General features: G+C 38.7%; 1 protein-coding gene across 2 annotated transcripts in view; it reads left to right on the top strand.

The window, feature by feature from the left end:
* The window catches only part of EPB41L4A (erythrocyte membrane protein band 4.1 like 4A), a 116,154-nt gene that overhangs the window by 47,195 nt on the left and 49,459 nt on the right, over positions 1-19,500 (top strand). For both annotated transcript variants that reach the window (XM_056514084.1, XM_056514083.1), the window contains exons 3-7: positions 5,985-6,036; positions 7,078-7,156; positions 10,829-10,926; positions 13,408-13,528; positions 17,709-17,796. In XM_056514084.1, coding sequence (XP_056370059.1) covers positions 5,985-6,036; positions 7,078-7,156; positions 10,829-10,926; positions 13,408-13,528; positions 17,709-17,796 — 438 coding nt within the window. The remainder of the gene's footprint in view (positions 1-5,984; positions 6,037-7,077; positions 7,157-10,828; positions 10,927-13,407; positions 13,529-17,708; positions 17,797-19,500) is intronic.

Raw genomic sequence — 19,500 nt, 5'->3', positions numbered from 1 at the left:
CAGGCAGTTTCTTGGAGCAGTGCTGCCTGCCCTGCCAAGGGCTTGTGCAGAATTGCTGCAGGCAGAGGTGAGGAGCAGGGGGTGCTCAGCAAGAGGAGCCAGTGCTGTATTCACAGGATGGTCTTCATACTACCTTAAATTTATAGAGGGAATAGTCCCTGGCCTATGTTAAATTAAGTCAAGCCATTACAGTTTTGAAGGCAGTGTTTTGTGATGTTAGGACTGCACAATACCCTGCTTGATCTATATATAGTAATAACTCATTGAATTGGCTAAATATTTGCCAATTTCTTCTGTTAAGGAGAAGCTGATCATGTAAAGACTGAAATTTAGAACAGTATTAAGCAGAAGATTACTGATTGCTACTGAGAGCTACAGACTGCCTCACTCCCTGTATTTTAACTTCTGTGACGTAGTCCAGAAATTTATTAATTCAGTTCCTTGATAAATTCTAACCATTTCATTCCATGAAGAAGAAAGCCAGATTCAACTGTGAACTAAAGATAGTCTGTTGAAAATGGTTGTTCTGATTTCCTGAGAAATTTGAGGTGTGAATGAAGACCAGGTAGGTATTCCTTGCTCTCAAAAGTGTTTTTCTTTTTGCTGTGGTTTCAAATAAAATAGAAATGGCTGTTCCTGGGAATATTTCCAGAGGCATACACAGAGTGTATTTAGTGGTGTGTATGAAAACATGAGTATGAAAGGGGATTGCACCTCTATTGTGAAAGGGACACATAAAAGCTCATTTTAGGGTACATCCTTTTGTTCTGCTTTCTCTCATGTGGTGCTCCAATGGTGAAAATTTAATGTTAGCTTTAGGCTTTATCCTCTGGCCAGCCCAATGTTAGGAAGCCACTGTGATTCTTGATTTTCCCATGGATTAGGAAGGCATTTATCCTACTTCTGTCATTCACCTCGTCTTCCACTAGCACTGGCCTGGTCATGTGGATATGGGACCTCAGCTCTGTGCAAACCTATGGAGTGCTCCTGCCCTGCCACAGTGACTGGCCAAGTGTGTGCTGCTGCCTTTGCACCTGGGCTGTTCTGTAACAAACAATTGCAAAAAGGGCTGTTTGTGTTGTTTGTCTGTGTAAGGATAATGAAAAGTTGATGCTCCTTCATCTGAAAAGCTCATAAGTGACCCAAACACTGCTGCTGTGTGTAGTTTAATGTGTTTCTTGACGTATGGCTTTATGCTGCTAACTTTCCATTTTTAGTGAAATCTTCTAGCTCTTAAGAATGGGCAATATAATGGAAAGTTTTCACACAACAAACAACACCTTGTGCTTTAGCTGTAAACATATATTTAGTTGCATGCTGAGTACGGCTAAAACTCTCTGGGCTGTTGTGGGAATTAGTCCTGTAATGGCTGGCAAAAAGCCTAGATCTGAATTTTGGATTGGATATTTTTTGGATCGACCACAGTAGATTTCCTAAGGGAAGAGGAAAAAGGTTACCTTGCTAATTAGTTTTAAAACCATGGTCCTGAGTTAGTCTCAGGGGGAGAGAAGTGTTTGGGGGTTGGGCTACCTATTAATACATTGTTTGAGGTGGGGGAACTTTTATTATTTGTACAAGTTTTTTTGTCGCTCTCTATCTTTAACTGAAAAATGAATAAAGCAGCGTAGACAAAACAATATATTTTAAAGAACACAAACCAGTCACAAAAGAAATATTTTTCTTATGAGGGGTTTGAAAGGGCTTGTTTAGTTATTTTCCCCATTACTCTTGCATGCCTCAGCACTTCCAGGTGGTCTTTTAAGTGTTGTGTTAGTGAGCTACCTCTTATGTGGGTGGTATCATAATTATTTTAGTACTACCAGTAGGGCTCTAATGAGTGAACAAGGTTTCCCTGTGCTATGTAGTGTATATGAATGTGTAGCATTAAAAAGGTCTCTTCCTGAACAGCCAACAAACTAATTAGCCTGTGAGAAGAGCTGGATGCAGCAAGCAGATTGACAGAACTGGGTGGCACTGGCAGAGGCACAAGCAGTAGGAACAGCATAAATTGGATGATCCTGTCTCTAGGGTAGTAATTTGGTCATATTATACAGATTTCGCTTTACTGACATTCTAGGTTTCCCCAAACTCTCCACAGTAAAAGGACAGTACTCAAATGGGAAAATCTAGCTCTGGAAGATTACAAGTTGCTGTCAGAATAGCATTACCTATATCTACTTAGTGCTCTGAAAAAGACAGATCTCCAAAGGAACAAAACATATTTTCTAATAATGAGTTAAAATACAGAATTTAATAATGAATCAAAAATTCCATAATAAAAAACGAACCCCCATGAACAGATGGGTTCAGCTAATGCATATTGTTAGTAGTGCTTCCTAAACTCTTAGTGACTCTGTTGACAAACTACATGGTGCTTCTTCTCTTGTGGTATTTGATACCTTTCTTTGTGGTGCAAATTCTTTAAAAGAAAGACCAATTTTCTTTGAGTGCCACCAAATCCCTTACTGTGCTTCATCATCCAACCTTCACTGGAGCCTTTTGCTTTACTGCAGAGAGTACTGGCACACAAATTAGTGTGAGTTTACACCAGATACTGTCCTCGTGGTTCTCAATGTGGGTCTTCCTCGAGAGGGCATTTGTGTCTTCTGCTTCATCTGCCAGGACTTTGTGCCCTATCTATTAGTTTTAGGTGAGACACAACCACCAGAATATGTGTAGCAGAAGCTGAGGGTGGCTTAGGAAACTATGTCCAGAGTCACAGAATCATTAGGGTTGGAAGAGACCTCTCCAACCCTCTGACAAAGCAGGGTCACCCGGAGCAGGTGACATAGGAGCACACCCAGGTCATTTTAGGATGTCTCCAAAGTGGGAAACTCCTTGTTCTCCCTGGGCAGCTGTTCCTGTACTCTGCCACCCTCTATGGAAAGAAGTTCTTCCTCATAATGAGGTGGAACTTCTTGTGTTTTAGCTCATGGCCATTGCTCCGCATCCTTTGGTCACTTTGCACCACTAAAAAGAGTCTGGCACCATCCTCTTGGCATCTACCTTGGAGATACTTATTTACATTAATGAGATCCCCTCAGGATCTAGATCCCATTTGCCCTCATAAAATAAAGGTTCCAGACCCCTTTTCATCCCTGAGGCCCTTTGCTGGACTCTATCCAGAAGCTCCTTGTCTCTCTTGCACTAAGAAGCCCAGAATTGGACAGTTTTCCAATTTTTTCCAGTTTTTTTTTTTCTGGCCCAGCAGAGGAGCAGGATCACCTCCCTCGCCTTGCTGGCCACACTCTTCCCTCTGCAGTCTCTCATTGCTTTAATATTTGGAGAAAACAGTGTCCCAGGGGTGTACTTCTCCAGGGTCTGGGTGACCTGGGGCTACCCTGCCCCTATCCCTGCTGGTTCCAGCTATGCTACACCCAGTCCCTCTGGTTCTGACTTTATGACCTTTTGCCAGGGGAGTGTTGGATAGCCAAGCTAGTCACTGGTCAGCAACAGGTCAGTGTTTCCTTGAGGTACACCAAAGGCAGAGACAGCAATTTCAATGCTTGCATGTCAGAAAAAGCTGAGCACAATTTGATGAGGGAAAGGGTACTTCTGAAGCCCAAAGGTGTTCTCTTTTGTGAAATGCCAAAAGAATCACACTGTATACAAAAAATGGCACAGCAGACTGTGATGAAAATATTCTTATTTTCTTACCTGGTAATGCTAATCTGAGATATCATACTCAGAATGTACCACATACTGATACCCTCCTAGGGTTCTAAGAGGAGAAATACAAACACAGAAGGACATACCATGATATTAATTCATATTGCACCATGCCCCCACCCTTCAGTGTAGGTGTGCTTTTCTCCCCTGCTATGAGGAAGCTCTGTTTGAGTACACAACCCCGAAGGCACAGCTGGTAGGAGGTAACCCTTGTCAATACAGGGAATTAATACCATGCAATGTAGAGCATATTTTGTCCTTCAGATCTTAGAAAGAATATCAAATTGTACTTAGCTTGTGTTTTGTTGAATGGATTTTTTTTCTTTTTATGGATTTTTGCACTCATCCCCAAGCATGGTATACTAAATTATCTAGGAGGAAAGAAAATTGTTGTGTGTCTTAAATTGCATGCCATAACCAGTGGAAAGAAAATGGAGACTGATAATGTTGAGTAGAAACAAGAAATTTTAGGAGAATATCAGACACAAAGCTGATGGTCAGGTGAGTTACAGGTGGTAAGAATATACTTTTAGAGTGCAGCAGGATCAGTTCACTGATTATATGATACTAAATATAATCTATATAGAAAGATAGTAGCATTACATACATATTTTTGTGTAGAAATTGCCTGAAAAAATCTTACATTTCAGATTGAGGTTCTTTGTACTGAACATTTGCAGGAAAAATCTGACAGCAATTCCAATTCCTATTGTTGTCTTAGGTTGTGGGAATTTCAGATTATAGTTGAAAAATGACACATTTTTCTTTTCAAAATTGTGTTTGTTCCTGTTGTAAATGTGATCAAAGACTGATACATATGGCAGGCTAGGTACTGGTTTGTAAGGATCTGAGTAAGACAGTGCAGTATTTAGTTTGAAGTTGATAGATCTTTCTGCATCAGACACTGCATTGATTGACACTACAGCAAACATTTCAACCTAGTTAATATTTTGTTTCAAGCAGGTTCATGGAATTTGACCCAAGTTTAACCCTATACAGATACAAAAAAATTAAGATTCTGGATTTGTGGTAAAGTTCTTGCTGGCTCTTAAAAGGGCTAAATATGAAATACTGCAAGGAGCTTGGATGGATGCTGCTTACATATCTGGCGTGTATGGGAGCCAGATTTGTGAAAGTACAAAGGACAAAAGGGCACACTTGTTCTTGATGCTGTACTTTAAAATATATTTTTAAAATGTAATTTCTAAAATTTAAAAGGGAGTTATTTTCTTTAATAACATTGTACCTTTTTAATCAGTCTTAGCAGATAAATTATGCTATGTAAGTATGGTAAAAGTAATACTAAATGTGTTTGCAAAGAACAATTAGTAAACGAGTCCCATTAGTAACTAGTTGCACTGATTAGGACTATTAAAAATTATTATTTCCCCCCCCCCCATTTCTTCTGTGAGTGTTAAATACTTCTTTCAGATTCGCAGCACTGATCCCTTGCAGGTGTGTGAGGAGGTGCTGGGTCTGCAGCAGTGCTGAGCTGTTTGCAAGGGGGCTCAGGTGGGAGAGCCCTGGGCAGTGTCACAGCAGCTGCCAGGAGATGCAAAGGGCAGAGGCAGCATGTCAGGGCTGCTTTGGCATCCAGAACTCTGGGGCTGCTGTCAGCAGCTGCTGTGAGAGTGGATTAATGAGACACTGTTTTTTTTTGTTCCATTTCTCTTGGCACTTCAGCCTATCAGCCTGACCCACACTGTTTATCCATCTGTACAAGCGTTTAACCAGTATCCAACACGAGTTACTGTGCAGGTGTGCCTAGGTGTGATCCCCGGTGTTGGGGTTCTTGGATCTCTGAATGTTCTCATCTTTACTGTCTGACTTTGGCTTGAAGAATGCCTTTTCATTATCCATGAAATTCCATTCATCTTTGGCTTGCAAATAAAATGTTAGAAATCTCCCGCTCCTCCCCCCGCCTCTTGCATTCTTCAGGAAAATTTTGGCAGCCTTTGAAATAATAAATAGCTGTGCAGTGATTTTAAGCATGGGTTTGTGCCATGCCACAGTGCTAAATACTTACTGAAGAAATGAAAAGGCAGATGAGATTCTTGTCTCTTCTCCACCACACTGAAGTGTTTAATCTCACCTGTGCTGATCCCAAGACCTGTGGCACTCACAGCATGCCAGCACATGCTTATTTTTACTAGCACAAGCAGCAGCCCTCTCTCTTCCAGGGATGACAATGCAGTTCCTCCTGTCAGCTCAGTATGACAGAAGGATAAGAAAATGTTAAGTGATACAAATAACCATTTATTCTGTGTTAATTTTCAAAGTTAAGTAACTAATTTCCATAATTATCTTTCTCGCAGTACTGGCTGGATCCTGCAAAAACCCTTGCTGAACATAAAGAATTGATAAACAGTATGTATTTAATTTTAACTTAAACTACAAAGATGAAGTAACAATGTTCCATCTACATAGTTTGCACAATGTCTCTATTTTAGTCACAACAGATTTATAGTTCTTAACAAGTTTGTTATTCAGTTCTATGTTGCATCAAAATGTCACACATGGATTGCACATGGTATCTTTTAACAGTGTCTTTATTGTCCAAAGACTTCTATGTGCTTAAATTTTGTTTTAGGCTAATAAATGGTGCTATTCTTAATTTGTATAATTAATTTTATAGTAGCTGTGATGCCTAGCATACCAACTTTGATTCCCTTCTGCTTCTTAAAGTAAAATTGGTGCCTCTTGCTGATAATAGATTTTCTGTCAGTCCTCAGATATAGAGATTCTAGATCTGTTATATTTATTACAATTAAAGAATTATATTTAGAGATCTTTTAAAAAAAGTTGTAGAAGTGGAGCATGCATGAAATATATCTGTAAGAATTATGCTACTGAGTTACCTGAATAACAGGAGAGCAATGTTTTTATAAGGTGTATTAGAAGAACTTCTCCAAATATTTCTAAATCTAATTAGAATGATTAAAGATGCTCCATATGATACTTGGAAGTGTGGAAGGGATTAGTATTCAGGTTTACTAGTTATAAGGGCATCACATTTAATGCACAATTATATTTTTCAAGAAGCTTCACTGGAAAAAATATTTAAACATCAAAATCAAGCAATAAAAAAATTATCTTGGAGAAACAGCAATTTAGCAATGAAAGCTAAATTGAGATATTCAAAATAAGCAAAAATTCTAAATAGACAGACAAGATGTGAATCGTTGAAAGATTAAAAAAATAACGATAAAAATCCTTTTTTCCCGTTATGTGTAATGAGTGTAGATATATGGATTTACTGTGTGAATGTAATATTTTTTGTGGAAATTTCAAGTTTCATAAAATTTTAAGATAAGCTTCTTAGTAGCTGTTTTGTAGTCAACTAGTAACAGTTCATACCAATTAGCAATTCATGGCAACTCACTTTTACACCAAATTTTTTTCCTGCAGCTGGACCACCATACACTCTGTATTTTGGCATTAAATTTTATGCAGAGGATCCATGTAAACTTAAGGAAGAAATAACAAGGTACGGTATTCAATAAAAGTGTAGTTTGTTGATCTCAGACTAGCAATACATTTCAGCCAGGTGATATTGTTGTGGTGTGCTTGGGTTGGTTTTTTTTGTTTTTTGTTTTTATTTAACATCTGAATGCTTTTGCTTAAACATTGGTATATAGGAAGAAAATTATGATAAACTTCACTGTGATTGATAGTGACAACTGGTAGGAAGCCCAAGAAGAAAATATGTTCTCTGCTGCATCAAAAATCAAAGAACCTTGACGTGCATTTTTGGCATTTTTTTTTTCTTATTTTCAGTAATGCATTTTTACAGCTGCATTTATACTATGCTATAACCATGTTTAGAGTTTACTTGGATATCAGATAGAACTACAGGAAATTTTTTTCTTTATTGGCCATAGCTTAAATTCCAGAATTGTTTTTCAAGGGGATTTCTTTTGGTCTTACTAAAAATATGTGAAGGAAATTGAAGAGTTGCATGCCTGTGATTCTTTTACCTAAGCTTCTCCTCTGCAAGGTATGAGGATGCACACAGTAACACATGCACATGCTTGCACAAAGACACACACATGGTTATCTGAACTCTCTCACAGTTTTGGGGTTTTCTGTTTGTTTCATTTATTAAGTGTCTCAGACAATTAGTTTTAGGTTCAAAAGGAAATTTGAGAATTTGGGTAGGTAGGCGGACAAAATTAGTGTGCTGGCTTGGAATAATGCAAGTTTTCCTAAATCAAAGGTTCCAGCACAGGCAGAATATTTTTCTTATTCCAGAATGAGAAAATTCTTTTGTTTGCATACTGGCACAACAGGAATGGAACTCTCCAAAGTAACAAGACCCAGGCTAGCCTGTAAAAAAAAATAAATGCTGTGATTTGGCAGGTAAAAGAGCATAAGCTGGCAGCAATGGGATGCCCCAGTGCTATGGAAATTTGATGCCATTTTCTTGTACTTTCCCAGCTGAGCTTTAAATCCTGCTCACAGGGAGAGACAGGTGTCCCTGGGAAGGGGAACTTTGGCCACAGAACCTGTTGTGATTGCCTCCTGGGAGGCAGGGTGGAGGAAGGGGGCTAAATTTTCACAAGTTCTTCCTTTGCCCTGTGATAAGGCCAGCCAGTGATTGCACAGCTGATTAGGGGTGCAAATCCAGTCAAGAAATGTTGCAATGTCATTAGGAAGCCTCTGGTCGTGACTTGACAGTGTTTGGTCATGCAGAGCTGGCACCTTGGGTGGTACAGAGGGACAGCCTAGGAAAGTGATGTGATGGTGTTTTCAGTCTTCTATGAAGCACACTGAACAGCAACTGCCTTCGACATCTGTAAACACTTATTCCCATAGGCTCTCAAATCTTGGAAGGAAGGCATTTTTTTTGTTCAGGAAAGTAACAGTAGTGCAGTACTACTACTACTACTACTACTACTACTACTACTACTATTACTACTACTACTAATACCAATAATACCAATAATACCACCATCTCCTTAGAATAATTTGGGGTGAAAGGATTTCTTAAAGGGTATTCCACTTAGGAGACATTAGAGGCCCTCTTTTTAATAATACTAATACTGATGATGATAATGATAATGATAATACTAATACTAATAATAATAATAATAATAATAATAACAACAACAACGTTCTGCCTAATTGTGGCATTCCATTGATGTGTTAACTGCTTTGTGCAAATTGATGTGTTTCTTTGGAGCCCATATTTATTACTTTAATGGACATGAGAGCTAACTCTGTTGTTATTAGATTCTGATGATCTGTGCCGTTACATGATTACTCTGCAAATAATGAAAACCTGTCAAATTTGTAATTACTTGGCAGAATCTGTCTGACTTGTCGGCAAAAGCTAACACTGTGGTGTTTGCTGGATATGTTTGCTGGAGAAAACTTGCAATTAGGCACTCTAATGTATGCATGACAAACATGACAGCACAAGAGATGAGACTGCTTTAGCTGTAGGTAGGGACAAAAGGCCTGATTTTGTGAGGAACTCAGCAGCTTCAGTGGGAATTGAGATTGTGTCACCTTAGAGGAGTCACTTAAGCAATTAACAGTGCAGGATGCAGGTGTGTTTTGAAGGTTCCTACTCTACTTGATTTTGAGACTAAAGAACTACAGATACCTGCTCCAAGGATAATATATTTCTAGCATCCTCTCCTTCCAAGCTCTGCTATGTGGAGGTGGAGAAATGCTGACAGAAGCATGGGTGTGCATCAGAGATGCATTTCATGTCAGAAAGATGATGCTGTGTATTCCACAGAGGATATAAAACCATCTTGGTCATTATCACAGTTCTTACAGTGAAGATTTGTCTAGGTAAGACTGCAAGCATAAACTAGAGGCAGGACTGAGATGTTACTTAGAGTGAGGGAACACTGACTGCTTTGTGTTGCCCAGTGATATTCCCAGGATTCTTTTATGCAAATGTTCCTCTAAGGCAGAGAACATTAGCCATTTTTAGAGGATGAACATTCCTACTGTAACATCTGTCACAGCATAAATTCTGGGGGCAATCATTAATCAGAAAGGCATGGGTATCTTTATTCAGAGGCTCACTTGATAAAGTATAGAAAATTCAGTTGGACCTTAAGTTTTCTGGGTCAGCTATCATGTAACCTGTTGTTTGTAAACTTCCCTGAAATCAGTGTAAGTGCACTTTGAACTTACATCATTCCAAGGTGCTTTCATAAATTACTTGTGCAAACAGAGAATCAATTATTTGCAGAGTAGCTGAATGGCTCTATGTAGATAAAATCGAACTAGTAAATAATGGAAAACTATATGCTTGTATGGAAGACCTTTTTTTTTTTTTTTTCTGTACAAAATTACCTTCATTGTATTTTCTCATTTTGTAGGAAATCAGTGCAAGAAATTAGCTTAGGATGATGTGAAACACTGCATAAATCTGTTGTAATAAATCCAGACAAAATCCAAATAGTGTTTAAAAGATTTCTTATAAATCATTATGGGAAGTTGCAAAACTGCAGGTCCTTTATATAATGACTTGTTATCTTGTCTGTTCCATCTCTTTGTGCATATTGATTCATTCTAAGTGGTCTCAGCTTTATCAAGTGTAGAAGCAGGTTATGACTTTGAAAATTACATTTTCACCCCTGCTATTGCTATTCCAAGGAAAGTACCCTGTGCTATGACAGATTCAGTTAGTTGCTGATGGCACACCCATCCATCCTCTTCATGGGCTCCATCAAACCCACCTGCTGCACTGTAGTTGGTACTCTGGTACACAGAGAGGAAATATTTGAGTAAGGAAGCATCCAATACCCAATCCTCCTTTACACTGATCCAGTGATGAGGTTAAACTTTTGCCCTTTAATAGGTTTCTTGTTCAATTTTTCTGATTTCTATCCCTCTTCCCCACTTTCTGACTGCTCTGTTAAAGTAAAAAGAGAAAAATTACGTATTAGGGAGATAATTAATTCCATCAGCACAATGTAAGCAGATTGGAAAAGTTGGAAATGCTCCCTTTCCTGGGTTCTTTCACTGGATTAATCTTTGTTGTTACTTCAGGGTTAATAGGGGAAGTAATTTAGAGAGGAACACAGGCTTTTACTGTCACATAGTTATGGTACATGGCATGCGCACAGTAAACAGGATGATTTTGAAATATTAATCGGACTTGAAATAACATCTTTGTTTTATCTCTGTGTTTTAGGTATCAGTTTTTCTTGCAGGTAAAGCAAGATGTTCTACAGGGCCGTTTGCCTTGTCCAATCAACACTGCAGCACAGCTGGGAGCATACATAATTCAGTGTAAGTTCTCCTGGCCCACTGAGAGCTTATTTCTTTCCTCATTGTGGTTAATTTTAAGTGATGACTGAAAACATCATTAACACTTTATGCATTCATTTCCAAACAGAAGTAGCATGACTGATTTCACTTCAAGGGCTGTAAATAAATGACTGTTCTGAATAGATAATGCAGGAGCAATATGGAAGTTAATGTAAAGAAGAAACTTTAAAGTCAGTCTGAAGACTCTGCTGAACATTTCTTTGTTTGCTGGGGAATATTTTGGCTCAAGGCTTTATGATTTTGGATTACCTATAGAGTATGACAAAGCCTTCATCAGGAGATTTACAGATTTCAAAGGCTATTGGCAGCTTCAAATCCCAAAATCTGGGAAATAAAATATGATCTCAAAAATTATATTATGTCAATATGAATACATGTTTACTTAGCAGGAGAATATGATTTGACCTGAACTGAAGAATTTTAATTTTCTTCAGTATTTATCTACATTCATCCATCAGCAGAGATCTTTTCAGAAGTGGTTGTTATATCCTTCATGCTTAATAGAACTTGCAATCAATTAGAAAGGAGCTGTCTGTCTACTGGGGCTATTATTCTTTTTCCATTACAGCTCAAGATCTATATTCAAACAAAATTGGTAACCAAAAATTGTGTGAAGAACCATGCTGAGACCTCTATCTGTAATTTCTTCCGTGTGAAATTTAGATTTGTCAAAAGTGATATGTATCAATGACAGATTATTTGTATTATTTGTGTTACAAGTGTGACTCAACAACACTTAATATATCATAAAAAATAATCCTCCTTTTATATCCATTTTAGAATGACCAGGCAGAATAACCTGTGTGTGATGGGCATAATACAGGATTTCATGGTGGATTATATGTGTATCTGAGAAGCTAAAATTTCAGGCACTATCTGCTTGTGTACAATTATTTTTGACTTAATTTTGCCATCTTAGAAATATGACATCATCATCTGAAAAGTTGCTTGCTATGCACATTCCACTTTACTGGCAGACATGCCTTCCCTGAAGAAATACTGCAAGATGGAAGCAGGAAAGCATGCAGTGATGGTAGCACCTTCATTTTATTATGAGAAATAAGTAAAAAGAGTAAATTCATACCCTTCAGTAATTATTTGAGGTGGTGAGAGGTGTTGTTTTGGTATAGTGTCCTGTTCCTGTAATTATAATCTCAAATGTTCTATTGGAAAGCACGAGCAAGTCTGTGGGAGAGAGAAGAGTTAAAGCATAGCCAAGGTTATGTACAGCGAGTTAAAGTTAGTCCAGGCACTAGGCATGCATTCCCATGGGCCGTATAAAGAACTTTATCCTTTTATTTAGGGCTTGCAGTTGTTCCAAGTATGTAAAGATAACCTGAGAAATGTCCCTCTCAGACACTGAACACATAATTTTATGGAGGTTTTCCAGTGAAACTACTCAACATCCCTACTGAGCAGATCTGTCTTTTGCTAGCAATATTGTTTCAATTGTTTTTCTTTACAAAAACATCAGTAATTAGATGAGTCTTTTTGTTCTTGGCTCTTGAAGCCTCCTTTTGGCTATGGTTTTGGCTTAGTGGGCATTGCATAGAAAGCTCCTTTCTCAGAGAAACCCAGTGAACAGATACCACCCAGTGTTACAAAAAATTGAAATACTAACTTTTGCAGAGTTTCTCAGATAGATGGAATTATAGTTAATATCAATAGATCTGAGTTCTGGCCAAGATGCATATTTGTTTTATAATATTGTTACAACATATAAGCAGACATGACTAATGTGCACAAACTCAGGGTTGCTTCAAAGAAAATTTCATTGGCTATTCATCATGTTCTTTTCTTTAAGAAAAGTCTTTTGAAAGCTATTTTTATTTTTAAAGTGAATTTGATATCCAGGAAGTACACACTGATATTTTATTGAAAAAGGAAAGCTTGTGATTCTTCACAAAAAACAGTTACCATTAGAAGACATTCCCTATAGAACTTTCAGGATATTTACCTCCATTTTTATTTCCAGCTTATGTTAAAGTCCAGCAATAATAAACATTGGCTCTGCCAGTAATATTGCAGTTTGTCATGAGAGCATAGATATTACAAAACTGGATTTTTCTTCTACACTTGTTTTGCATAGGCTGCCAAATAATCAATGTCATTGAATTTAATACTTTGCTGGCTTGGTCAAAATTTCATCTGGCTTGTAGAAGCAGTAAGTTTCCTGTCAAGGCTTATAGCTCTTTCTAGCTCTAATATATATATTATATATATATATTCTATATATCTTTGAAAATGAGTGAAGACAATACTTCCTTGGTTTTATGTGTGCTGATGTGAATAGCTCTGTATTCTCTTCCTTTTTCCCTTATCTGGCTGCCGATTAAATCATCAGCTGCCAAGGAGGAGCTGGGCACCAGTAGGCGGGTTATATAACATTTTTTGGGTGAGGAGAAGCACAGGTGGCCTTTGTTTTGTGCTTGTTTCCTGCAGCTGAGCTGGGGGACTATGACCCGTACAAGCACACGGCAGGCTACGTCTCCGAGTACCGCTTCGTTCCCGACCAGAAGGAAGAGCTGGAGGAGGCCATAGAGCGGATACACAAGACTCTGATGTAAGAACTCAGTACTGGTGTTAACCTGGCAGGTAATACCAGACTCAGGGGTGCTAGGTGGGGATGAACAGCCTGTGGTGCAGAGAGAAGGTTTCCAGACTTGAGGGAAGGACACAGGGAATCCAGTTATACCTCTCAGAAGCAGGAAGGAGTTTACATATTGAAGCTGTTCTTAGAGGAACTGAGTAGGACTGTAATTGGAAATGTGAGGTGTGTCAGACCTGGGTATGGGTGTTTCAGAGCCAGCAGTTTTAATAAACCATATGCCAGAAATTCAACCATACATAGAGCCAAAATAAATATTTACTTGCTTATCTCCAAATTCATGTTCCTGGTAAGTGTAAAGTAGCTTGTTATAACAAATCCAAGTTAGGTGCAATTGTGATATAACCATTTATGAAGATGAGAGCAGAAAGGACCCTTTCATGAGGGTTCATCATACTGTTTGTAAAAGTAGTGCAAAGAGAATCAGTTACCCATCTTGTAGTAGATCTAAATTTCTTGATTCTCTTGCTATAATGACGCTTCGGTCTGGATAAAGGTTAAGTAATTTTTGCCTGTAGCATTGTGTTAATGTTATATGTGTCTTGTTTAATGAGAATAGGTATTAACTCAGGGTCACAGCTGTTCTCTGAAAAGTTTTCCAGTAATTGGAGTCTGTGCCAGTTGCCACCTTGACCTGAGCTTTCTCTTCCAGAGAAAAAATTACTGTTGTGAGTAATTATTTCTGTGTGGTTGCATGACAGCCTTATACTAATTGATACATTTCAAAGAACTTGCTACATGTAGTTCTATGAAGTAAAAAAGTATTGTTTTTTCCATTCCAGAGAGAGGAAACTGAGTCACAGCTAGCTAATTTGGTTCAACATCACAGAAGTGGTTTGTGAGAAATGAGACTTGAGATGAATTGCTGTGAACTAAGCAGCCCTCATTTCTCTCTCTCAGGTTTCTCTAGTCATTAGATTCAGAAGCCAGTGGTTGTGAAGGCAAGTGGTCACTGTCATAGCGGTCACTGATCTGGAGCTCTGGTACTGTTCTGCTGCTTGGCTGCAGTTGGGTGTCAGGGATTTAGCAGCATCAGAACAGAGAGGAAAGGCAAGGGGTACTCGTTGCTACTTCAGCCCAGCTGTTACCATCAGCTCTGCCATCTTTGACTCCTGCTCAGGTGACCACAGCCTCTTCAGCTAAGGAGTGTGGAGCTATAGTGGCTGAGAGCATCCCAAATTGTCTCATCAACCAGAGACATTTTAAGGACAGGTTTGTAATATGGTTTGGAAGAACTGTTTTATTCTTTCTGGATCCCAGCACGAAAACACAGGGCTTTTCTTTGGTCGATTTTTTTGGTGAGTTTTTTTTTTGTTTTGTTTGTTTGTTTGTTTTTGGTTTTTGTTTGTTTCTTGTTTTTATTTTTTACTGTTTGTTTGGTTTTTGTTTAATTTTTAGTTTTTTGTTGTTGTTTTTTTAGCACAGCTGTGGTATTGCATATACCTTCCTTCTCCTGGTTATATCAAGAAAAGCTGGTTCTGATTGCATGTTTCAGTTTTTAAATTTTTTTTTTGCACAGCACAAGAGCTATTTGGAGATTCAGTAAGGGCGCAGTTTTCTGAGGAAGTTTCTAAAGCAGGGAAGGTGAGGGAAGAAGGTGGAGGGGGTTTCTGACTGCAGCCTGCATACTGTGCTTGTTGTGCCATCTGTAAACCAGCATGACAGCTCCAAGGTCAGGGAGCAGTGTGGGGTGACCTGATGATTTTGGGCGTGTCTGGAGGATCAAGCAGTGACTTTGGGGCTCAAACATGAGGGAGCAAACACGAGGTGCTCGAGGAGAGATAGAACCCCTCAGTGCAGGCAGGAGAGCTGGTGCTGCACTGCTGACAGTGCCCATTTCAGACTGGGGGAGATCTGTCACTGGCTGGTGCTTGGCAAGTCAGCTGCTGCTGTGTTTTCAATCAACATTTCATGCTGCCAGTGGGGCACAAGCGAAGCAAAAATGCTGCTGATATGCAGCTCTCAAAGCAGTTTTCGATGCTGTTTAGAGCCTCAAGTGGCACTCAGGTGCCCTTTGTCCATCCAAAGGAGTGTGTGTGTGTGTGTGTGTGTGTGTCAGCAGCATGGCTGTCACTCTGCCAGCTCTGTCATTCCCACTGGCAAAGACTGCTTTAATTTTGGGATGTGTGATGCTGAGGAGAGTTTGTGTTTTCACACATGATCAAAATTAAACACGCTTTGTACTAATGGGAGTTCTTTCAGTCCCTGACACTCCTTTATCCCTTCACGTTCTGGCTTCTCCATCTGCTTTTGGAAGGACTTCTACCTCTGGCTTCCACCTGCTTCCTTCAGAAACTCCAGCTCCTATCTGTGCTTCCTTCAATATTTTTGCAAATTCAGTGCATAAAACGTGATGTATTACTGTGAAAGTATTTATAAAAACACATTCAGACATTTATTTGACATTTGAGCCTTTTGGTCCTTTCAGAGGCAGGTGAGAATAAATGCATCAGCATTTTTCTAAGCCTGGTCAGTAAGGAAAGACTAAAAACAGGGTTTAAATTGGTGTTGTATTCTAGCACTGATTCAGTAATGGGGTAATCCACTTTGCTCAGGATTGGTATTTGGCCTACTTGGAACTCAGACAATACAGCCCCTGTGAACATTCTGCTTACATTTTGGAGAGCTACTTGCAAGACTTTAAATTAAAAATCAAGCTGCAGAGTAAATTTTTACAGCAAAAGTGTATAAAAGACATGACAGATGTGACATTACTTGTGTGCCAAATATCCAGTGTTCTATGTGTTCTGAATACAGATAATGAACTACACATATATTGGGATTTGAAGAAAGAGATTTCTCTTACAAGCTTCAGGTCTGCTGCTTTTCCAGGAGTCCTTGGAGAGAAGAGCACCTGGAAAAGTGGCAGTGCTGCTACATGGATAAGATGAGATGAAGCAGTCCATCTCTCAGATGCAAAGAAGTCATTTAAATGCCTTTGAATACCTTTAAATACTTATTGTATTCATGCTGGCACTGCTGTTTCATGTCTTTGACCTTGGAAGTTCTTTTATCTTTGTCATCCATAACACAAAGCTGGGAAAACCTGGATGGTAGCTTCTAGGCTAAAGAGAATGGTGACACAAGAAGTAAGGATGTGCATATTTCAGGATATTCCAGACCTTTTGTGAAAATGTTAAGTGTAGAATGCTCTACTTCATGCCTTGAATTTGAAAGGTAGCACATCCATGTATGAAGCATTTCCCCAGGAAAACCAACAGGATGAATCAGGATATGCATCTTTTTGAGCTGATTTTTTTACAAGATGTGTTCTACTTTCCCAGTAACAGTCCAGTTTCTTTCAGAGAATTATTGAAAAGAACTGAAAATGAAAACATGGCTTCAACTATTTCAAGTTTACAAAAGAGAATCTTGTTCTTGTATCAGTGGCAGATATTAAGGGAAGAGCAAGTTAAACTCTGAGGAAGAGGTTTTGAATTTATTTAGTTGTTTTCTTCTTTTTGAACATAAATCCATTATCAGTAACGTCAAGTATGTTCCTACTAGCCAGGATTTTTCCCTCACCAGTTTTCCCAGTTTTTTCCTGCCAGTGATGTCTTTTAAGTGATGGATTGATATCTGTATCTAGGAAGGCAGGCAGGATCTTTGAAATTACTACTCTCATGAGACAGACTCCAAATCTTGTTTTCAATGTAGCAGACCTGGTCAGCTGTTGTGACTTACTATAGACAAGATTTTATGCAGAAAGGAATAATTTATCTGGGGTTATGAACCTTGCTTTCAGGAGTTTCAACACTGCTATGGGGAAATAGTACCCCAACCAGTCATACTATGCCTGCTTTATTAATAATAATGTAGTTATTGGGGAAAAAAAGTTATTTTGCATTGAAGCCTAAAAATGAAATGTGTGAGGTGTGTTTGTGACAGCAAGGAAAATGTAAGCCCCTGCATTAGGCAAACATTATGTATATGACAGCATATATGTCTGTGGTAGGAGACCACTAGAGAGCTAATTTTAATTGGAATAAGAAGTTCAGTGTTGAAAAGACAATGACAGTTTAAAAAAACTGGTAAGAAGGGCAGCAGATGTGTCCAGAAAACTCTATTTATTAATATGATCTATTTTGATATTTGATTTGAATTGCATAATTCTTACAAATAATTATGTTTACAGGGGTCAAGTTCCTGCTGAGGCAGAAGTGAACTACTTAGGTGTGGCAAAATCTCTGGAAATGTATGGAGTGGATCTCCATCCTGTTTATGTAAGTGTTAACTGTGAAAAATAATTACTGCATTAATGTGTGAAAAAGTACTTAAATAATTTTGTTGCCACAAATTAACTGGAAAGAGAGCACTGCTCAAGAAATGCAAATGAACACATATTTAAAGATGGAGAGGATTCAGTTATTCATATATACAAAAGCCTAAAGATTAAATGCTGTGATTGTGTTACACCTGTAGAAACCAATAAGTTATACTCTGGATAAAAACAATTCAGATGTAAAAGAAGTAATTTGTGCAAGTGTCATGAGTGAGAGTTGCTGCATTTCTCTTTGACAGAAGAATTTGCACATTATTTTTGTTTAAGTAAGAACAAGTGTGTCCTGAAACATTTTCAATGTCATTGCAAAAATTAGGGCAGAGTAGCAGTAGCATGTTTAGCTTTTGTTGTCAAGGTTTTACTAAAGATCTAGAGTAGGTTTCCAATTTTTTCCAGTGTTGTATCATGCAGCATTGGAAATTGTCTGTATTGCCTCAGAAATCTCCTCCATTTCTTTTTTCTGTCAGCATGTATGTTTGGATTGGATCCAAGTCATCACCTGGAGGCTATGTGCTCCTGGTGGAAACATCATTCTACCTTGTTTGAATTATTCTGCTTGTGGCAGGTTTTTGTTTGAACAAAAGAAAATCGGGAGTTCAAATGGGGAGTTGTAGTATAGATAGTTCACTGAGATAGATGTCAGTACTTTGTAAAATTACTTGAAAGAAAATAAAGAAATCAAGATACTACCTGAAGATTAAACATGTGTTTCCTCTGTAAAGTGTGTAGCCTGCAACATAAAGTACCTTTTAATGCACCCTATGGCTTAATTGTATTCATATCCCAGGCTTTGTTCCCCTCCCACCCATGGAAAGCTGGGAGTTACTGGAACAAGATCCAACATGATCCAACAAAATCATGTTAAATTAGTACAGCCTGGAATTTTTTTTGCCTCATAACTTGCTTTTGTTGTGCACTGAAATCCCTGCCTGGGTAACCTATGAACATCATTTCTCCTACTTACATTACTACAGCAGCAGAAACCCTCATTTGAGACTGAAGCTGTGCACATGATGAGATGCAGTTATTTTCTTCCCTTGTTCATATGAAAAATAAAGTTGCCTTTAGTAGTTAATTCACTGAGGAGCAGAGGCAGAGCTTGCCAGGTGTGCTTGACCTTTGCCAGTTCTGCAGTCACACAGGACACTTTCTCAGTGTCTCAAGTCAGTCCCTCTCACAGTTGATAATTTTGCTGTTCATGCTCTGCTGGTTTAGAGCTTGCAGGGCTGTTCCTCATTGCTCCAAGTAGGCAGGTCAATGAGTTTTTCCAGCTGAATTTCTTGTAACCTCATGCTCTAGGGTTTGCACTCTTTCAGCTGTAAGCTGCTTCTGGTTTTGGTTATTGACTGCAAATTGAGGAGCTGGGGACCTTCTGCCACTCAGCAGCAGGGCTTTCACCCTGTTCCCTCCCAGCGCAGTTTGAGATTTGTATCCTGACTTTAGGAATGGTTTCCTTTGGAGGAGTTGATGCATATAGCTGTTCCCTGCATGCCATTGCCCTCTCTGAACAACAGAAGAGAAGCTTGGCTTTGCCAAAGGAGCCACTTCACTTGGAGGCAGCAGCAGCAGCTGACACTATTTTAGGAGGGGGAAGGCAGCTGCATGATTGTATTGTAGGTCAGAAAATCACTATTTACTTTCAGCT

The sequence above is a fragment of the Oenanthe melanoleuca genome, chromosome Z (assembly GCF_029582105.1).
Source record: "Oenanthe melanoleuca isolate GR-GAL-2019-014 chromosome Z, OMel1.0, whole genome shotgun sequence".
Classification (NCBI taxonomy): Eukaryota; Metazoa; Chordata; class Aves; order Passeriformes; family Muscicapidae; genus Oenanthe; species Oenanthe melanoleuca.
Note: the sequence above shows the minus strand (reverse complement) of the source record. Positions and strands in the feature narration are given on the sequence as shown.